The sequence below is a fragment of the Poecilia reticulata genome, linkage group LG2, assembly GCF_000633615.1.
Source record: "Poecilia reticulata strain Guanapo linkage group LG2, Guppy_female_1.0+MT, whole genome shotgun sequence".
Taxonomy (NCBI): Eukaryota; Metazoa; Chordata; class Actinopteri; order Cyprinodontiformes; family Poeciliidae; genus Poecilia; species Poecilia reticulata.
Window position 1 is genome coordinate 31,491,161 of NC_024332.1, and position 18,474 is coordinate 31,509,634.

General features: G+C 37.1%; 2 protein-coding genes across 14 annotated transcripts in view; both read right to left on the reverse strand.

Moving 5' to 3' along the window:
* Window positions 1–1,355: 1,355 nt before the first annotated feature.
* On the reverse strand, window positions 1,356–9,069 carry slc15a1a (solute carrier family 15 member 1a). Its single transcript, XM_008398602.2, has 23 exons — window positions 8,990–9,069; window positions 8,817–8,857; window positions 8,259–8,346; window positions 7,623–7,764; window positions 7,341–7,460; window positions 7,154–7,253; window positions 6,144–6,234; window positions 5,960–6,043; window positions 5,795–5,877; window positions 5,633–5,719; window positions 5,471–5,560; window positions 5,342–5,386; window positions 5,203–5,235; window positions 5,024–5,112; window positions 4,718–4,799; window positions 4,498–4,614; window positions 4,214–4,357; window positions 4,074–4,120; window positions 3,768–3,875; window positions 3,553–3,664; window positions 2,846–2,983; window positions 2,452–2,559; window positions 1,356–2,332 (listed from the first exon to the last, which is right to left on the reverse strand). The coding sequence occupies exons 1-23, from the start codon at window positions 8,994–8,996 to the stop codon at window positions 2,078–2,080; spliced, it is 2,211 nt and encodes a 736-aa protein (XP_008396824.1). The 5' UTR covers window positions 8,997–9,069; the 3' UTR covers window positions 1,356–2,077.
* Window positions 9,070–10,179: 1,110 nt separating this feature from the next.
* zmp:0000001200 (dedicator of cytokinesis protein 9) overlaps window positions 10,180–18,474 on the reverse strand; it is a 79,011-nt gene continuing 70,716 nt past the window's right edge. For 6 of the 13 annotated variants that reach the window (XM_008398586.2, XM_008398581.2, XM_008398525.2 and 3 more), the window contains 8 exons: window positions 17,212–17,334; window positions 16,990–17,103; window positions 14,630–14,776; window positions 14,166–14,376; window positions 13,100–13,290; window positions 12,907–13,007; window positions 12,691–12,829; window positions 10,180–11,239 (listed from right to left, as the gene is read on the reverse strand). In XM_008398586.2, coding sequence (XP_008396808.1) covers window positions 11,114–11,239; window positions 12,691–12,829; window positions 12,907–13,007; window positions 13,100–13,290; window positions 14,166–14,376; window positions 14,630–14,776; window positions 16,990–17,103; window positions 17,212–17,334 — 1,152 coding nt within the window. In that variant the 3' untranslated portion in view covers window positions 10,180–11,113. Of the gene's footprint in view, window positions 11,240–12,690; window positions 12,830–12,906; window positions 13,008–13,099; window positions 13,291–14,165; window positions 14,377–14,629; window positions 14,777–15,294; window positions 15,325–16,763; window positions 16,770–16,989; window positions 17,104–17,211; window positions 17,335–18,474 lie in introns of all 13 variants that reach the window. The other 7 variants (XM_008398593.2, XM_008398534.2, XM_008398474.2 and 4 more) reach the window with 3 other exon arrangements.

Here is an 18,474-nt window from a genome sequence, read left to right on the forward strand (position 1 = left end):
GGTTGTCAGTTAACTAATTTACTTTAAAGGAAAATAACTAACAGAAAGTGTTGCACAACATCAGCTTTAACAGGAACTAACTCTGCCTAACAGACCGCAATCCAAAACTGCTTCTTAATCATTACTCATTTTTTATTATAAACTAAAGTAAAAAAAAAAAAAAAATCAATTCAAATACTGTTTTTTTTTTTCTTATCTCGGAGGGATATGAAATGTTGTCATAACTCATGACGTTTAGCACCTACTTCTTTTACAACACTAACTCAAAGCTGTCAAATAAATCCGCCAGTACAGGTCAGAGAGGAACATTGCACCTTGAAGCTGTGGGTTTATTACTTTTCAGACAGTTATTAGAGAAACAGGGTGCTAAATAACTATTTTTATTTTTCATGTTTAGAGACACGAGCCTTCATACATATTTTGATTAAAATTACATGTGGCTTGTTATCAAAAGGAGTCCCTACAGGCACACTAAAGTCACATTATTTGTTCCCAGAATGAATATGAGATACTCAGGCCTCAGGTGCATGAGCAAACTGTAATCTGGCTTTGTATGTTGCTTTTGGGGTGTATGCTTCTCTCTCACTGAGTGGCCACCCATATCAATGCCGAACTCTTTCACACAGCAGCTTCAGAAAGTATTTTCACAAGGTCTTCAGTCTTCATTTTGGGGATGAATTTACAATTTCTTTTAAGATTTACAGTTGACTGGTGGAAACTGAGTCATTTTTCATGTATATGTTATGCATTGGTACAGGATTTGGCATGGATGTAGAAAATAGCCTAATTTAAAAAAAAATTCTTTGCAAAAAAGTTGGGAAATTTATTGCAGACTTTGTTAATATGTTATTTGCATATTTTGCATATTCAATGAATGTGCAGATGAATGTGGCACATTAAGGGATCTGGAAATTGTATCCAAGTTAGATTGTGAAGGACCCCAGTTTCCTTCCTGACATTTTGACTGGTTTCTTTTGATGTGAACAAAGGAATCGTTTGATAAATCCACAGGTCATCGTCATCGGTCAGAATATTTACACGGTAAGTGTAAAAACTCGCCAAATTAATCTATCAGAAGATTATAAAGCCACAACATCATCACCTGGGCTTTCTCATATTGTTTGCCATTACATTTTTTATTTTTATTTTATTTATTGTTTTACATATGTCCAGGTTGGCTTGGATATTGTTTTTTCCCCTTTTAAAAATAAACCACTATTTGAAAAGTATTGTTTGTATTTGTGGAGGTTATCTTTGTCTAATATCAAAATTTGTTTGGTACCTATCATAGCCCTGTGGAATCAGCGCAATATTTTCTAAATATATTTATTACATCTTTATCACAACAGCAAACATTAAAAATACAAACCAAAGAAAAACATTTTTAAAAAAACTCAACTAAAAAAGCCAGGAAATGCAGCATTATCAATAAATCCTGAGTGCCACAGCTATAATCTTATTTCTTACAAATTTTGTAAACACATTTTAATGAAATAAAATACAAAACAAGAGAGGAAAGAAACACTCTCTAGAACTGTGTTTCACTGTGCAAGTGTCCCAGATATTGGAGAATCTCTTTTTTCTGTCATCCTTAAGTGAATCTCAGTCACTCCAAATGAACTTAAATAAAAGAAAGGAGACTGACTTTGTTTCAAAACCAACTTCTTATACTAGCAAAAGGAAGAACCATTATCTCGTATTAAGAGATTGCAAAACATGATACTTTTAAGTAAAGCGGTATCATGATTCCAACACTTTGGGTACATCTTTTCAATAAAAGAAGCAAAAAAAGAAAAAAAACAAAAACAAGGAAGAAGCAATATTTTGTAATCATGTTGATTTAACTTGGACTTAAAAGACACAGTCTGTTGCCCTCAGATATTTAGCAAATTGACAGATCAATTAATTTGTTGTTTTTTTTGCACAATACATTTTTACATGCCTGACTTTGTTAGCTTATAGCATCCTTTGTGCATTACAGTATAAAAGAACAGTATAAACATAACTCAAATTAACACCTACTGTAAATTCTTACTTTTGTGTCAACACCATAGATTCATTTCCTCATAGCTATAGTTCACATGCTGGTTTGAACATATTTCTTGCCTTCATCGTCACTGCTAACTGAATCTCTCTTCTCCATCTCTTTTGATTTCTGCGGCTCCTTTTTCTTATCATCTTCATCATCTTCATCATCTTCATCATCGCGACTTTTCTTCTTGAACTCGGCCTCGATCGCTGTGGGGTCGATGTAAGTGTAAAAACTCGCCATAATGGAGAAGATGATGGACACCACCAGCAGCAGAGAGGCAAAGAGGATATACTCTGTCCACTTCAAGGTAGCAAAGAGGGAGGGAAAGGTCATGGGAGACATTGAAAAATATTTGCGGATATCAGATGTTGCTGGTATTGTATGCATTTTTCTTTTCTTTTCTCTTCTTTTTCTTTTACCTGTTTGGGAAGTTTTGCAATCTCTGCCACAATGAGGACGATAAAGTTTCCAACGGCATTGGTCAACAACCAGCCCGCCTGCAGCACTGACTTCATGTTACTGGGTGCCTTGTTGACGAGAAAGGGATATTTAAAAGTGAAAACAAAACAAAAAGAAAAGAAAAACTGAAATAATAATCAGATTGACTTACATAATTCACCTCTAAATTCTTGCAGCAGCTTAATATATTTATAATAATTTAAATCATTTATATTAAATTTACCGAAAGCCTCTATCGCAACAGTTTTCATAAAGTAATGCCTGATCAGAATGTTGCCCCAAACTGTGTTCTCAGATAGGAATATATAGACAATGTTATGCAAAGATTGTTTAGTTTTGTTCTGGACAAATTACCTGTGAATAGGAGAACTCCAGGCCAGTAACAGAAAACATGACTTCACCAGCGGTGATGAGGAAGTACTGTGGGATCTGAAGGGCCATGTGCACCGAGTTCGGTTTAATGTCCACTGACTCAGTTATAGATTCTTGACACTGAAATAGACCAATCAATAAACACAGTTAAGAGAAAAATATACCACATGTAGTCATATTCAACATCTGAAGCCTCCACAGAATAGCTGTGTTTGCAGTGAAATTAAATTGTTCACCGGTGGATGAAGAGGCTTTTGAAAAACAGTCACTTACAGTGGATTTTCCAATTTTTTAGAGTATAAAAGTAAAAGAGGCTGAATACAAATGCATGCTACTCTTTGCATGTTTCATTACGTTTCTATTTCACAAGTATGCATCGCTTTATGTTAGTATATCACATCCCAAAACCTAATAAAACACAGTGAAGACTGTGGTTGTAATGTGACAAAATATTTAATAACAAGAATGAATGTCTTTGAAAGGCAACTGCATATGCAGGGGAAAGGCATGGTACAAAAACATATTTTATCATGTAGAGTAAAAAATAAAAAAAAATCAGTCTTCAAGAGTTATACACAATAATAAAATTAACTGATCCTCCTCCTTTTTTGTTAGTTGTTTTTCTTAAAGCAGGCACTTTCTAAAGAATATTAACATTTAAAACATAAATCACTATGCTCAAGACTCACGTTTGATCCAAATGTTAATGTGCTGGGGATGAAGAAAGTGTATGAGCCTCCAAATCCAAAATCCTTGCTGTATTCACATGACTGTGACCCGTTCTGCAAGGTGAATGTGGCCCTTCATAAACCATAAGAAAAAAATTCAACAAGCCATTTCTTACATGTGCACCTAAGGCAAACATTGTAGTAACAAATGTCTTAAAAGGATCGACGACTCTCACCTTCCACTTTTTATCTCGGAGTAGTTTGAATATTGCAACGGTTCAATTTGACCATAATGGTCTGCAGCTGACGAGACTTCCACTGGTGTACTCATTCCATTTATGAATCTAAAATGGGATACAAATCGAACAGCTACTACCAAATCTATAAAAAGCTCTTTTAACATTTTAAACAGGACTGATGCTATTGGACCTAAACAAATATTTACCAGCTGTCACAATTAATGATTAATGATTAATGATTTTTTTTTGTTCAACAAACTATGAAACTGTTAAAGAATATTGAGAATGACTTGTTAAACCTACCTGATTTCATTGTTTCCTTCTTGTGGCTTGTAAATCAGATCAGAAGCCTGAAGAAAATTAGTAATAAATGCTTCTTAATTCAACAATTATACATGGGATGGTGTAACTTTAATTTAAAGTATTTTGTGTAAGTCTCTCACCAGTAGCCATTCATCATTGATTGCAGAGGGAATGAGAAGTGTTTGTCGCTGCCCTTTGGTTAGGGGAACAATTTTTGATACTGGAGGATTGGCAATTAAAACCGTAATTTGATCACTTTCAAATTTGAAGTATTCTTCACTGGCCTGCAAAAGAATAAAACAGATGTAACATTTTTTCACTCTGAAAAAAATATCACAAGTAGCATGTGCGATATATGCAGAAAGTACTGAATATAAATTTTAATTTAAAGAAAAAAATAATGTTTTATTTAAAAGATACGTACCAGAGCTCCTGCAAGATTTAGCTGATTTTCTGGAAACTCAACAGTAATCGGAGTATTACCCATGTTAAGAAACTTCAACTGACTCTGGGACGCCGATGGGAAGACAGGCAAGGTTTTCTGGATGTCAGGTTAAAGTAGTCAGCTTTTAGCATTTGTTGCATGTTTTACAAATTGCATTTGTCCTAGGGAGAGACAAAATGACAACTGGTCCTCAACTTACGTCGATTTGAAGCTGGATCACAGCTGCACAGACGAAAGCAAGAGCTCCTAGAATCATCCCAACAGTCATTTTTTTCAGAGGTCTGTTGAATTGAAATGAAGTTTTAGTATTTATTTGTATAATTTGCACATGTGACAGGAGAAAATGCAAACAATTATCTACAGCTACTAAAGTCTACTTATCCCAGGTGGATTTAGATTTATTTATTTTTTTGTGCAACCAAGAACTTTGTTTCTGATAGAAAAAACTGTCAAAAGATACAATAAGGTGACAACTGGCAAAAACAAAATATTCCACCTCACTTACGTAAAGTTCAGACCACACTTTTTAATCAGAGGGAATACCAGGCTGTCCATAATGGGAACCAGAGTCAGAATCAGGATGGGGTTGATTGTCTTTAAGAAACAAATAGCACAATGAGCATTCTGTCCTGCAGAGGGCAGTAAATAAGTTTGGGTCTTCACTCTGCCCTTTTTTTTACTAACCTGCATCTGATCGGGCTGTATGACGATTGACCCCTGCAGACAGAGAGAGAGAGAGAGAGAGAGAGAAAAAAAGATGCAACTAAATGCACTGCTATTCAGAACTATGAAACAAGGATGCTACTTCATTCCCCAAACTTACAAAATTCCCATCCATTGTGGTGGCTTGTAGTGTCCACCTGGAGCCCTTTGACAGAGGTGTAAAAATTCAGCAACACTTCTGCTTCAAGGACATTGTGCAGTCTTGAGAGGTTATTATTCGAATACATACCTTTTGATCAAAAAGGGTCCAGAACATGGGCAGCGGGATGTACAAGAGGAGAACCCTCAGTGCTATTTTGATTTGAGCAATGAGGAGTTTCTGCAGCAAATTGGAAATGAGCAATTACTAGAGAAGAACACCTTGTTGCAATCAAAGAAATCAGAAACGTACGTCATATTTTTCCTCTGCCCAGTCCATCCAGTGCTCCTTCTTTGGATATTGTTTGCTTCTGTGTCTGAACCGGTTTTTAATTGCAAACTGAAATGAGAGAGAAAATGGCTCTTAGAAGTCAGTGGAAGCTATGTGAATATTAAAACAGGCAAACAGACTTACCCCTATGCATTTAGACACCTTGAGCATGATATTCCCCTCTGGTTTAGTTTTGTAGTACATGCCACTCCCCATGATAAACACCACTGTTGGAGAATATGCACATTTTCAGGGTGCATTAATCAATTTTGTGGGAAGTATATAGATCCCAAGATTCAATAGTCATACCGAGAGAAACCGCCATCAGGGCTGCAGGCACTCCGAAAGCAAGAGAGTAGCACTTGCTCTTACTGTGAATCCCACAATCCTGAGCTGTAAAAGGAAACAAAAAAATATTTGTTGAGATCAAATTTAAAGTTCCTTATACATTTTTATTGCCACTTTTTGGCCATTAAATGTGTGCAACATGTACCTCTGAGGATGGGAGTTATGATGGTTGACAAAAGACTTCCACCGTTGATGCAGAGATAGAAAACTGAAAAAAACGTTCTTCTTTGCTTGTCCTGCATGAAAACCACAGTAAGTGTTTGTTATTGAGGACCGGTATAAAGAACTGCAATTTTATTATTATTATTTGGGAGATTAAAGTAAATTTTTTTCTAAAGCAAAACTGTTTTACTGAATTTTACTTATCCGTGTCCTCCTCTTCACTTTTACCTCTACCATTTCTTTGGTCGCTATTTATCCAAATCAGGTTTCTTTCATCAATAATTTAGTTTGATCTGTAAATATGATTTGAACTATTTATGCATGAGTAGGCTGAAAGGAAGGCTGTGGCTTGCTTTTCCTTCTGTGCCTCTTTAAAACTGATGGTGGAGACATTGACACATAAGTCACGTTTTAATTGCTAAGCTGCCCTTCAAACATGACAATTTTCCTTTGACATATGTCAAAATTCCCGACCACAACCCACTGCTAACCAGGTCACAACCAAATGCATGGCTTGTAATTAATCCCACAGCACACAGACATTGATTGACCAGCCTTTTAGGTCTGTGGGTAGCTGATTGACAGGCGGTGGTATCATGTACAGCCACAGCAACATGTGCTGGTCTCAGATACGTTTCCTTGATTAGCAATAAGTAATATCCGGTGAAGCAGATTGTTGCTCATAAAACAGCATATTAGACTAATTTACAGACAGTTTCTGCTGCTGCTGCTGATATCTGTTATTGGCTGTGGCTTTCCTTCTACTTAATGCATAAAGATTAAAGCCGCCAAAATAAGCACACATTATGACTTTATCATTAACAGCTCAACTTTGTTTACAGGATGACAACAGATAGCAGCAATAAAACATTTGAACTATGGATGTTTGAACTGCCCGTTTAGAGTGGAAGCTGACGATAAAGAGCAAGCGTTTGAAATCTTAAGATAGGAGCTTTACACGTGTTTGTTAGGTTTTTTTTTTTTTCCCCCAACCTGATGATCTCCAAATTGATCTCCACCGAAGGCAGCCACACAAGGCTTGATACCACCAGTACCAAGAGCAATGAGCAGGAGACCCATCATGGAGAGCACGCTGAATGTGAAGGGAAAGAACGAGCGCATGAGGCAGCTGGTACACTAACAAGAATTTATTCATCCATGTAGAAAAATGCAAACCTACACGTGAAAGGTGAGATTGTCCGGAGACCCGTCTCTGTCTGAGTCAGTGATGTCATGGATCGCGCTGACGGCCATCGCCACCTGACCGATCGCGTAAACGATCGACAGGTAGATGATCGTCCTGCGAGAGACACGATGAAGAATAGCGGAAGTAATACAAGCTGTAGATGTAAAAGTACTTTGTTTTACAAAACATTTTCAGATCGTGCTTCTTAGACTGAATCACTGAAGTAGCTATTAATATAACGCGGTGAAATAATTCAAATCGGACCCAGACACTCACTTGAACTTCCCAAGCCAGGAGTCGGCTATAACGGCCCCAAGAATGGGGGTTAGGTAGCAGAAAGCAACAAAGGTGTGGTAGATGGAGATGGCCAAGTCATCGTCCCATCGCAAAAAGTACTTGAAGTACAGCACCAGCACAGCTGTGGAGAGGCAATAATATCTTTTTCTACAGCACAATTGTAAATATATCCACTTATTGTATTCCATAATGATAGGTTCAAATCAGAAACTTGAGTTAAAGGATAGCTCAGCTGTAACAGGATTTAAAACAATAAACCTTGTCCGGTGAAAAAGACAGGCAAAATAAGAAAGATAATGTTACGAATAAATTGGTTGTACTATTATTGTTCAAACTTTATGGCCAAACTGAACTACTTGTGTGACATGATAAGTCTTTCTCCCCAATTGAAAATCGTAAATGTCTTCTTTTTTTTTTACCTGCCTAAAAAATTATTAAATGTGCGGTATCACTGTAGTCAAACTTATTATTTTTTTAATTTTTTTTAGAAAAGGCAAACATTTAAATCGAAAGGTTTCTCTCTCCCATCTGTCGGCAGTCTTTTTTTACTTTTCAAAAGTAAAGTAATTTGTAAAGTCTTGTGTAGTTTGGTGTGTTGCTTCCCAGAAAACTCACCTCGCATTCCATAGTAGGAGAACCTCTCACAGAACTCATTTACTATAATGAAAAAGATGCTGATGGGGTAGCCAAACACTGTTTTACACTGTTCAGGAGATACAAAACAAATGCAGAGTAATCCGTTCAGCAAAGCTAAGACAAACTTAGTGAACATACAAACTGATCAGTCAACAAAAAATATATATATTGAACAGAGAATGCAAAATTAAATCTTAAATTATAAACTGTTAATTCAAATGATACTGGTACAGTGATTTTTTTTTATTGCATTGCAATTGATGCATTAGTATATTTTATGCCAATAAAACAAGGTTAAATATTTGACTCTTATTTTTTTAATCATGCAAAAAGTCAGTTGCACTAAAGAAAGTTCTCATCTGTTAAATCCACAAAATAAAATGTCATTCTAATGGCAAAGATATCTAAAAATCACATGCAATTTTAATACACTGTGTATCAAAACGCCAGCATTACAACTAAGATTTTTAATGCTTGACTTCTAAAAAGGCTCAGTCAGTTTGAAAGTCATCATCTACAGTTATACCACTACTTTACCTTTCCTCTGCCCTTGCTTTCCTTTTTGACGTCATCTTTTCCTGTGGATACAAAAATCTACTTTAGCTACAAAAAATATGAAATGTGTAAAACTGACCAACTTTACTTTGACTTGTCAGTAAAGCATCTACACATTCTTATGAATTGCATGAACTATTTGTCTCTAATCTTACCAGTCATGTTTAAATGAGGCTGCTGCTTGCTTTCTCTTGTGCCTTGGTATTCCTTTGAGATTTGTTCCACAAGCCCACAATACTTTATCTTTTTCTTCTGACAGGTGGGAGTGGGAATGCTTCATGTTATATTGCTCCTAGTTAGCCTTACGCTGTATTTTACACTGCTGACTGGTTTGTTTTTGCAATAGGGTGGAAACGTGAGCCGCAGCTGATAAAGCATCTAGCATATTCATACCCTTTGATTTAACTGGTTAGTGTTCGCAAATATGTGTGACAAGCCTTAAAGAAATAATATTTTTTTATTGCTGTAACAAAATATTGCTCAGACTTTTTGTCAACAATTCATTTAAGGTAATCTAAGTATCTCTGAAATTTTAACTGCTAATGTATTACTTCCCCTCCTCCCCCAGGTATAATGAATATGTGACACTGAGGCACATTTCTATAACCATGCTTCAAAATGGGAAAAGTAAGAGAGATATGTTCCAATAAGTCAGGAAATGACTTTAATAAATGTCAATTTGTGTAAAATGGCTCTTCTCCAGAATCCAACTAAACTGCGCATGGACAAGTTTATTTTAAGACCGACCGAATCACTTAAGTATTAATATAACAGTCAAATTGTGGTTGAAAAGTAAGAGGGAAAAAGCTGCCTTATCAAAAACAAAGAAAACAACATTTCACCTCAAGTTGGTGAATAAACATCAACAGGTGTTCAGGCTACATTCGGAAGTGACAAGAGGACTAAAAGTTGTGCTGTAATAGCTTTAAAGAAAGTTGCCTATCGACATCCAGAGTTTGCAGGGTCAAAACATTTCTGCATGCCTGAAATGTCTGGGAGGAATGCCAGGAAAACACCATTTTTGTCCAGCAACCACAAATGTAAGGATGTGGTGTCTACTAAATTATACTAGAGTTTTAATATTGACAAGTTGCTTTAGTTAGTTGAGACTAACTTTGACCTTCAGAAGAAGAATCAGCATAAAAAAAATTCTTAGTGTTTTTAGTGCAAAACAGAGAAAGAATGTGAGGAAGTACTTCAAGACCAATGTTAAGTATGGTGACAGATCTGTGAAGCTGCGGGCCTGTTGCTCTTCCAAAGGCCCTTGGAAGATTGTTAGAGCATTGGGTTTTGTAGCCGGAGTTGAATAAGAATATTGTAAAAAAAAACAGAAAAAAAAGACATATGCAAAGAAATGAGTGCTTTTATTTAAAAGATAAGCATTAGGGAATATCTCTGTTTACAGCAGAACAGTGGCTTGTGTTAAATATTAAAAAATGCTGCTCAAATATAAGACATTTTTCTTAAACAATAAAAAATGAAAAAACATAAAATAGTATAAGCTTCATATTTCTTCCACAGTAGGCATAGTGTCTTTCCCCCACACCTCATCGCTTTGGCAAAAAGGTGAACATAATCATTACAGTGTTTGATCTCCACCCAGCAAGATGCTTTGCAAATATTGCACACAGTCCTTTGTATGTACATCAATAAACAACTTGGAATATACTTTTTGTTTGCAATGGCTTTAAATACATATAAAAAAACTAATAAAAACAGATTTAATCTAACATTAATTCAAAGGAGTTTTGAAAAAAAAAAAAAAAGCCTTTTCTGAAAATGTAACTTTATGTCCAGACAGAGAAGCGTCAATGTTTGCAGCATATATTTATCAAGACATCAATACAGTGGCTTATAAAAGTGGAATACTGTACATAAAAACACTAAACATGATACAAAAAAAAGGAGAAAAAAAAAACAACAACTAGGGGCGGGGTGATGTAGTGACATGCATATTTTAAAAATCCCAACAGGAATGTCTCCATAGAAACAGTGTTCAGTCTTTAGGTAGAAACAGGTGAAACATACATTTCATCAAAAAGTGTTTTTTTTTTTTTGCCAGATGAAAGTCTCTGCTGCGGTGTTACTTTTCTCGTCGGGCCTAGCCTCTCACACGCAACACTCTGAGCACAGAGTCACAAATCGTGCTTGACTGAGTGGACCAGAGCACAACACAGAGAGTGAGCGTTATCGACGGTCCCAGCATCTTCCAAGCAATACGCTGACAGATGCGAGCTGGCCTCAGTGGTGAGCATACAATGCTCACATCCAGAACTGGATTATATCACCGAGGCTGAGTGCGGGATGCCCTGGATGGTGACAGAGGTCGGCGTGCCACTGATGGCGTTGAAGATGTGAAGCGAGTCGGGGAGCACATTCTTCATGCCGTCTTCCACGGGAACGATCTGGTAGGAAAAGCGACAACTAAATCAAAACGGAAAGCTCATAATAAAAGCCAACAGATTCAAAGCTTGGGGTCTCCTTGTTTTGAATCTTTTCCATCATTTACAATGAAGCTAATAGTAAAAAATTGTAGATTGAATTGAATGCAGCACCTTTTTGTGTGTTTGTGTCATGTTTTGTTTGTTCACATTGTTTATTTAGGAAGAAAACAAGTTTTTCAGCATTTCTGTTGTATATACGCAATTAATATGAATGCTTGTCAAATTATAAATGTCTCATATCAAAACCCAGAGATGAAGAAATGCGGGACTAAAATCTGGCAGTTACTTCTAACAAGCATTTTTTTTAGGTGCTGATAGAAAAAAGTATAATGAGAATTAACAGAGATTTATCAGGATGCAGGCAGCAAACAGCTTTTTGGGCGTCAAAAAATTGTTTGCTCAATTGATCAGGCACCTCTAGGACCGAAATCGGTTTTGATTGGGGTGCCTGCTGTTCAAACATTCATAATCTAAACTTTTGTTAGTTATTAACTGATGTATTCACTGCTTTTGAAAACTGCTTGTTGAACTTAGATCTGCATTAGATTTTCTATATTAGATTAAAAAAAAAAGAAACATGTCTGCTAAAATTATTAGATATTAGAAATAAACCATACTCGCTTCATGCATCTCTAATGAAAAAATAAATAAATTAGGAACACAGATTTTGATGCATATTTACACAGCAACACGTACTGTACATGCATCCAAACATTCTGCACACGCATGCAAGGAAGTACGTCAGCAAGCCCAAATAACAAAAGCCAAATAGTGACTGTTGGTCTAGCTAGCACTTTGAGCAGTGGGGGGGGGGTGACTTGGACAAAAACTGATTAATATACTTTCATCCACAGGTGAAATTTCTTGGTTATTGTCTCCCTTTTATAGGACAAACAGTACTGTTTATAAATCAGTCAATATATAGTGAAAATAATTGCTCAGACAGCTCAAATTATGCACATGAAGTAGAAATTTGCTTCATGAGTTAGAATAATTTATGTGAGGTTGATTTCATGTTTACTGCAGGTGTTGAAAGATAAAGCAAGCGGTTTATGATCTGATAGCTCTGAGCCTCGGGATCAAGTGTTGGACCTGGCTTGTTTTTTTTTTAGAACTACTTTAAAGGCAGGACTTTTACTAAGTTAACACCTTAAATCCAAACGGTGTTTGTCTAGCAAGACCAACAATTAACAACACAATATTTTGCATTCTGATGTTTCTTGCATTACCATCAAATCTGCTCATGTCAGCACGAAGAAAAAAAATAGAGAATGTTGTTATCAGAGAGTAAAACAATATAAAAGGCCCTCTGATTACTTGCTTTCCACAGACCATTTCAGAGGCAGATGCTAAATCCAGTAAAAAAAAAACCAAAACAGCAGCAGTAGGAGCAGCAGCATCGCCGAGCTTACCTGCTCGTGCATGATGATGGACAACTCTCTGGTCAAGTCTCTGTAGTTTGCTTTCATCTCATCTTGGTACTCCTGCTGGTCCTCTTTGATCAGTCGCTCGTTAATGCCCAAGCCGTGGCCACAGGCCTCCACAAAATGCCTGCTTAGAAAAGCGCTGTAAGCACGTGTTCAAGAGAGATTACCTCAAGGTAACTGTAAGAGCCCATTACGCCTCACCTGAAGACCTCTTTGAGCTGCTTGACCTTGTTATCTGGATACTTCTTGGCGCTCGAGTCATCCAGAAAAGCTCTGGCGTATGCAAGTGGTCCTGCATTTACCTGTCATGGAGAGAGTGTCAATTTCCTCATCATATTATACTCGAATTTTTACCGGTGTGCGTTTGTGCTTTGACAGGACTCAGAGTGGGCACCTGGACACTGATGCTGCCCTGCAGCTTGAGCTGCAGACGGATCATGTCCACATCGCTGGAGGAGCACAGCTGGTTGATCTCGGCCACTTTTTTGCTCATTTCGTCGATGGCCACCTCGATGGGGCTCAGGTCGGTGTGGTGTTGGTACATCACTGCGATGCGCTTCTTCACGTAGGGAAAACAGTGTGTTGCTGCAGGAAGCACACAAAGAGGCGAAAAAGCTTGAATCGAAGCTAAATGATCAGGTTTCACAGTTCTACAGCCGAGTGTCCGTCTAAGTGGAGACTGCTCATCAAATAAAAGCTCACACGTATTTGCAGATAAGATGACATGGCTGAACTTTTGTATCTCTTGCACCATAAAGCAATACAGTTGTTATAGGGATTAGGAAGTGTACATGTCAAACGGCTGACATGTTCAAAAGCTAATCAAGATCTTCTATTCATAAACAGGGAAATTCTGATGACTGATGCAATCAGTGATTGACTAATGATAAATGTGCCCAGTCTTAATAAACGGACTCGTGTGAGCAGGAATGTGACACAATGGCTTTTTAAAATGTATTTTCCGATGACGAATCTTACATCCCAGAGATGTTCAAAGCAAAACACATCTATTTCTCTGACCCGTTTGCTGTGTTCCTGTCTTCATGATGTTGTTTGCTGTCTAACAAGCTCCTGAGGCCTTCACAGAACAGCTGGATTTATACTGAGATTAACTCGCATGCAGATGGTCTCTATTTACTGATTACTGCACTTCTGAAACCAACTGGATAAACCCAGTTGTAGGGGTTTGAGCGCAAAAGATAATAAAAAACACTGTGTGCCACAGTTTCAGATTTTTCCTCCACATATCGATTTCCGCATTACATTTATGTGCTACTTTGTTTTGGTCTATCACATAAAATCCCAGTAAAATGCATTTTCTAATATAATAAAGTTTATAGGACATTATGCTCTCAGAAGGTATTGCTTGAGAAATAGATTTTTTTTTTTAAAAGAAACAAACCAAAACATTTGTTTAACTGAACTGCCGCTAATACGTAAATGTAGCGAGAGCAGCTTACTGGTGAGTATCGTCCTGCGTTTGCACTGCTCCTCCACTCCACCTTGCTTTTTGCCAGATATTGTGAAAGGCATTTCGAACACAAATCGCCGGATGTTGTGGCTCCTTTCGAACTCTGTCTTTCTGTCGGCCAGCTCTTTCTCATCCAGGTACGGAGTCACGTGGGTCACTTGAATATACGCATACTTGGAGTCCAGGTCTTTGGGGTTAATCTGTAGAGGAAGCACATACAATCTCAATACATGAACTCCGGCAATGCAGCAGCAATCAAACTGCCAACAAATTAAATGAATCAACAATCTCCAGGTCAAATGTTGTTTTTGTTTTTTGTTTCTGTTCATAAACTGCATCAAAATGGAAAAAACCCAACTTTTTCATTCTGTTTCATTTAGAGATCCACTGAGTGGTGGATCCCTGATAACTTTTTTTTTTTTTTTTTCAAATGAAAAACGCAGATGACCTCACCCGTCCAGAATCCTGAATCATCTTCACGTTCTCCTGTCCAAACTTGTCAGAGTAAAGCTTCAGGAGCCTCTGGGAGATCTCAGACAGAGGCGTGAACTTGGGCTCCTTGTAGATGTACTCCTTACCATCTTCATCCTCAAAGAAACCCTAAAAAAGATTAAACGCTCTGAAAAGTCAGCTTAGATAAGCACAATCGCTGGATTAATCTACTAACAAGGGAAGCACATCAAACCAAGTATAAATAGTGAGTGGGAGGCATTCTGACACTGATTAAAAGACTCAGCTCTGATCTGAGCAGGCCTAAATACACAACATACTATCTAAGCTCCAAGAATAGCAACTAGAGAAAAAACCCCCACTTGTGTTAGTTTATTAGTTTTATATCTAACGGAAATATGGGTGCCATAATAGCACACTACAAGTTAAAAGTCCTGTGAAATGAAGGGTGAAGCCATGCGTCTATACAGCGGGATCTAAACCCTGTGATTAGCTTTGTAAAAGGGGTTTCCTACTCTGATTGCTACAAAACTGATTGTGGCGCACAGGAGGAGTTAAGGGGCTTAAAACATCAGCACTGCACATGAGACCGCACTGCAGACTGCATTAGTGAAGGAGCACAACACTGAAGCAGCCTAAAACACACCGCAGCTCTCAGACTAATTTACCTCTGCCTCTGAATCAGTAAACTGGTACTGCTACAGGAGTGTGGACAACACAAAAGAATAAGATCATTGTTATTCAAAAACTACAATAACCGTGAGCACATTAACTGGAAAAGGCAACTGCTCTTATTATTTATCAAAGAACACAGCTGGAGGGTAAACACACTCAGAAAATATCACTAAAGTCGACGAACATGGTCAGAACTGAAACCTCACAAGCTAAATTTGCAATTGCAATACACGCAGAAATGCTGAAATGAGTGCAGAAGTGAACGAGTGCCATGCAACATGTCCTTTAAACAGAGCTTAGCAGTGCTGGTTGTTAGTCATTCTGTGCCAACTCAACCATCTTATTTCGGTTGCTTTTGTTCTGGTGAAAAGAAATTCTCCTCAAGTGTTACATCATCATCACATTATTATGTTATGTAGTCGTTTTTGTAAGACTGTGCAATGTAGTAAAGTCTGTGTTGTTACTCCAAAGCTTGTCTGGAAATTTTCATCATTTTTGCAAAGGAATGCTCCTTCTGAGTGGAATGTTCACCAATCACAAATTTAGCTGGTTGGGTTGTTTCTCACTGCCCTTGATCCCCACATCTGATTTGGATACTGGTGGTTGCAACGCTAAACAAATGTAGAGTGTTGACAGCGTACCAGAAAAAGAGAGCTAACAGTCAAACCTTAACTTGCTTTCCGTGGAAAGTTTGCAACACAAGTACTCATGTTATTAAGATGATGTAACAGGAAGAAACCTCAACATGAGGGCTACACTGCAGAGAAATACACCAACATTCATTTTTATTTGTTCTGAAGATTTGAAAGAAAATGAATACATTATCAGTTTATGGGCTTAATAAGACTTTAAACAATTACAGTTTCAAAACAACTTCAATTTCCTGTCACATCATGCTTTTAATGAGATGTCAGTGAAGGTTTCTGCAACCACATAGTGCATGGAGTAACGGCCCCTCATCCACATAGTGAAAATGAATTAATCACTGACTTCACTTTTGTTTCTTTTAAAGAGCTAAATGGCAAAGTGGATGAGTAATCTGTACCATAGACGCTTGAAAATAACAAAAAATGTTTAGTGTGTTTATCTTAAATGTTTGCTTAAGTCCATGCCTCAAAAAGCAGAAAATACTGAAATATATGTTTACTGAAGAAGAGATGCTCTATTAAAGCTGAGCTGTTTTGAGCCACCTCTAAAATTACCAATTTGTTTTTTTTTTAAGTTGCTCGGATTTTTACCTATCGTAGATTAATCTTTCAACAGTAAAAAAAAACAACCTATGAGCAAACTCAGCTGATGTAAGAAAAACCCCCCCACAATAATATGAGGTGACACAGAATAGCACATTGTGTAATTTGAAGCAGCAAGCAGTGGTTGACAAGTGCAAATGAATTAAAGCAGCACAAACACCACAGACTATGACTGTTTGGACAAAATCAGGAAGGTCTCCTGTATGACTTACCGCTGCCTTCAAAGAGGATAAAACAAAAACACAGAAGTTGGGTCATAAAATTTTGCTGCATGCAGTCGTGCTCTTAAAACATATTCAGCAGCTTGCCGACTTGTGCTCTTCAGTCAAGTTTGAATAATTTACAGTCACACAAGCAATATGTTTGTTTGGAAAAGAACGCCAAACCTTAAACCCTAGTGGACAGATTGTGTTACTGCAGTCTGAAGGCTGAACCTACCTGGCCGAAGAAAGCCACTCTGAAGTACGTCCCCAGCAGCCTCTTGCCTGTATGCATCACCTCCGTCACTTTGCTGTATGCACGATGCAGGGTGTCGTACAGGTGGGCCAGTTTCTGTATAAAGGGAGAAAGCAGAGTTGCAGAGCAGGCTGGAAGCCAAGTAAAATGAAGACTAATTCAATCTGGTTAGGAGATTGTACCCGTAATAAAGAGACAGTGTACCTCAAAGTCCCTGCGCTTCTCATAAATTGGAATAATGAGTTTATAGATGTCTGAGATGAGCTCATAGCGCTCTGCTTTCCACAGGCCGTCTGCACACTCCTCCAAAAGCTCCATTAGAACGTCCTGAGTGGACGACAAATGGGGGAAAAAAATGCATGGAGAGCTTAGTTAAAGGGGTTTGAGGAGACACAAGTACTGGCTGGTCATGAGGACCAGAAAAGGAACAAAGTGCTTTCGAACCAAGATATTAGGAATAGACAGACAAGCACAATAATATTTATTTTAAAATCAATCTTCAGACTGTATGATTCTCCTAATTAAGCTAAAGTAACTATTCATAGTTGTAACTCTGAAATCTATAGACAAACTTAAAGTAGATGAAGCCCAAGCAGTGGAGTTCATCCCAAGAGCTGAAGAGTCTTTAAGATCAACATTTGACTTGTACTGCAGATGCAAAAACTTTTCTACCTATTTTTAATATCTAAATATTGTGATAATGTAATAATGTCAAAGAAAAAAACGTAACACTTCAAACTTTGTCGACCACAAAGAAAATATTTTACTAAATAATTATCTTACTGGTAACATAAGACATTAAACCAAAAGTAATTGGTCATGCAAAACATGATATTATATTGACTGGCCTGTGCAACACTTTGGCAACTTCACAAAAATGGCATCATTATTTCTTAAATAACAGAAATTATATGACAAATTAGTAATGATCCATTCATACTTAAGTGTTAAGTATGTATTAAGTATGTATTGTAAGTATTAAGTATTAAGTAAGTATTAAGTACTCCATATTATCACTGTTTGCTGTAGCTCTCTTAAAGTATATATAATTAGATAAGATAGAAGATAATTTCATTATTGTTTCTTTATTTCTCAAGTCTTGAAAATAAGACCTTGTGTCTCATATTTACCTGTACATAAATAAAGGTGAAAAAATGGAAAAAAAAAAAAAATAATAATAATAATAATTTTCTTAGCAATTTTAGCCAAACTTATTAAGAGCCACAGTGAAACTACATGTGGCTCCATTCCCCAGTTTGCAGACTCCTGATCTAGGACATCAAACTAAACCCGATTGCTGGCAATTTGTGCTATTTTTTTTATGTCCAGTGGATTTTCTCACTTGGATTCAAATGGCACAAATAGTGATCTTCATTTTATATCTGTGTTCATTCCTGCTAAATTGCAAATTACTGAATTTAATCCGCATACGCAATGAGGTATAAACCAAATTTAGTTATTTTTTAC